The sequence below is a fragment of the Photinus pyralis genome, unplaced genomic scaffold (genome assembly GCF_008802855.1).
Source record: "Photinus pyralis isolate 1611_PpyrPB1 unplaced genomic scaffold, Ppyr1.3 Ppyr1.4_unclustered_Scaffold4989, whole genome shotgun sequence".
Taxonomy (NCBI): Eukaryota; Metazoa; Arthropoda; class Insecta; order Coleoptera; family Lampyridae; genus Photinus; species Photinus pyralis.
Genome location: NW_022171687.1, coordinates 1,668 through 4,889, shown reverse-complemented (window position 1 = coordinate 4,889; position 3,222 = coordinate 1,668). Strand labels below are relative to the sequence as shown.

The 3,222-nt window shown below is 39.1% G+C and overlaps 1 protein-coding gene across 1 annotated transcript; it reads left to right on the top strand.

Annotated features, from left to right (window-relative positions):
- Positions 1–1,666: 1,666 nt before the first annotated feature.
- LOC116182370 (tyrosine recombinase XerC-like) lies at positions 1,667–2,826 on the top strand (the record flags this gene model as incomplete). The annotated part of the gene is made up of 2 exons (XM_031502907.1): positions 1,667–2,036; positions 2,097–2,826. Coding segments are annotated over exons 1-2 (1,014 nt in total), but the record flags the coding sequence as incomplete, so codon positions are not given.
- Between the last annotated feature and the right edge of the window lie 396 nt (positions 2,827–3,222).

Below are 3,222 nucleotides of genomic sequence, written 5' to 3'. Positions count from 1 at the left end.
AAACCACCAAGGCGAAGCACAGGAGAGAGGAAAAATGCAATTTTTCAAGAGCAACAAGACGCCATTATAGTTATTAACGTCATAAGGCCGATATGTAGCAAATAACGGACGTGGTTGAAGTTTGTAAACCGAGGCGTCAGCCGAGGTTTATATTCAACCAAGTCCGTTATTTGCGTATCGGCCGTGTGTCGTTCAAGAGTTTTCGTCATCCCATTATGTGGAAATTATACAGGGTGATTCCTATAGTACCTGCCACCGTTTGGGAGCGTGTAGGTGGTGCGTAGGGGAGTATTTTGATATAGGACACTTGGGGTCGGAAATCCAAAATAAGGGTGCCAGAGCCAAATTTACCTTCTGGAATTTCGCGCCTGTAGGTAGGCAACCCAACCGGCCGGCGGTGTACACGGAGCGATCTCAGGCGGCGATGTGTGGCTGACACTTGATCAGAATTTTGTTTAAACCCACGAAATCCCGTCTGCAACGACGCGTATCAAGTGAATAAATACTATGGCAATAGTATAATAATAGTTGGCTAGATGTAGGAAGTGCATTGAGAACAACGGTGGCCACGTTGAACACTTGTAAACGTTATTGCTTTTGACTGTCGTTTTCACTCCTTCCCTCCCATGTCGCTTCCTCGCGCTAACTCGCTCTGCATCGCTCCGCGCGAAACGTCGGTCGGTTGGGTTGCCTACATACAGGCGTGAAATTCCAGAAGATAAATTTGGTTCGGGCGCCCTTATTTTAGATTTCCGACCCCAAGTGTCCTATATCAAAATACTCCCCTAGGCACCCCCTATACGCTCCCAAACGGTGGCAGGTACTATAGGAATCACCCTGTATATTTCGACTTCATAAAGATCCATCTTTTCGCAATACTTAAATATAATAATTATCTTGATCATGGTATGCTTATGGTCACATGTTAGCGGTTGTCATGGACGCAACTACTGAAAAACAATAACACTGGATTTGACTAGCTGAAACCTAAAAGGTAAATGAATCCAGCTAGTGAAGTCCAATTTTGTTTGTTAGGGATCCAGATAAATTCAGTTTAATGCCGATACACCTCAGCAGTCAGGGGCTTCAAAGAGTACAGACCACTTGTTTTATAAGTAACAACTCCAATTAATCCAATCAAGGAGTTATATTTAATTTAATATGGATATACAAGATACAAGATCAACTTCATGGAACTCTACTTTATGATGCTCTCAAGATCGTTCTAAAAACAGAATATGTAGCAATTTATTACCATTCAATTTGTGTTACCTGCTAAAGATAATGTGCGAACTGCCACACGCTTTAAACCTCTTCATGTTCCAGGTTCTAAAGCGCCAGAAAAATGACGTTCACAAACCAAAAACTTTTGTGTAAATTTCTTCCACATTATATTCTAAACCAATTGCATAAAAACTTCGGGCTCCATTTTTGGGAAACGTCTTCACAATTTGTCACACAACATTTACATTTTCGATTTGTATATGCACAATTCATTGTAATAATGAATAGTAATTATACTTAAAGCACAATAAGCCGTCAATCAAAATTCAACTGTCATAATGGCGACACGTACTAAAGTCACTAGATTTGGTAACTTTAACACGCACGCTATCTATGCGCCATCTATTGAATGTTCTCCAAACTAATTATATTTGTACTCAGTTGTTCCCGTTTACGTTTCCCTTCTAAGTTTTTTGTTCTGGGGTTAAAAACGCGTGCTGAGAAGCTCTACGACGGTTTTCCAAAAATATGGACGTAATTGAAGGAAATATCAATATTCCTCCAGACGTATTAGCAGACTCCATGGCTGCAAGTGTCGATTTGCTACCAGAAAAGACCAGGGAGCGATATCAAAAAGAATACGAAGATTTCAAGGAATGGCTTAAGATTAAGAGGATCAATTTAGTAAATGAAGACGTGTTATTAGCGTACGTAAAGGGAAAATCGGAAATGTACTCGCCCAATTCATTATGGACAAAAGTTTCAATGTTGAAACTCACTTTGAAGGTATATGACAACATTGACATTTCAAGGTTGGTAATTTATTCATGTAGTGTATTTATTGTGTATTGGGGATGTTTATTACATTACAGATTCGGAAAATTATTCGCCTTTTTGAAAAGAAAGTCTGAAGGTTACAGACCAAAAAAGTCTAACATTTTGTCTGAAGAGCAAGTCATGACATTTTTATTGGAAGCTGATGATGGTGTATGGCTCCTAGAAAAAGTCATCTTAATATGTGGAATATTTGGCGCTTGTAGGGGTGATGAGCTTTTGAAGTTGAACGTGGAGGACTTTGAAGACACCAACAAAAACGTAATAGTTACATTGCGGATCACAAAAAATAAGAAAAGCAGAGTGTTTCTAATTCCGAAAGAAGGACTTCCCTTCAATGCGTATCAGTTATACCAAAAATACGCGGAAAAACGTCCTCAAAATTTAGAAACTCGGCGATTTTTCATTGTCTACCGCAAAGAAAAGTGTGTTAGGCAGGTTGTGGGCATTCATACCATTGGGGGGGTTCCCAGGAAAATTGCTAAGTTCTTAAAATTAAAAAACCCAGAGTTATACACGGGCCATTCGTTTCGGAGGTCATCCGCTACCATGCTTGCAGAAAATGGTGGCGATCTCCTAGCAGTGAAGGAACTTGGAGGCTGGGATTCATCTGCGGTAGCGGAGTCGTATATTGAAAATTCTGTTTCGAAGCGATTAAAAATCACAAAACAACTATTTCAAAGGTCCAATGGAAACTCTGAAATTACAACATCCATAGCCACAGCTTCTTCATCAAGTGTAACATCAACAGGTGATAGTGGTCCTCAAGTTTCCTACGATGGACTACAGATTTCTTGCAATAATAACTGTCACTTTAATTTTCATATTCATTATAATAAGTAGTTGTTTGTATTTCAATAAAAGCATTATTTCTTAACGGCCGCATATGCGTCCGTTATTTTTTAACGGACGCCGTCCGTTATGAATGATATTTCATTTGTCAAATGAGTTGAGTTAAATTGAAATAACAGTATGGATGACGAAAAAATTATATCGGCTCACCGATTGACTTTCGGACAACGTTGCCAAACTTCTCAGCATGGCTTGTAATTATAGACGGCTATGGTTTTGCTTTAATACTTCAATTTAATCATATGTCAATTTGACATCAATGCGGTCAGTAACAAGGATAGTATATTATCGAAGAATGACGCCAACTAGTAA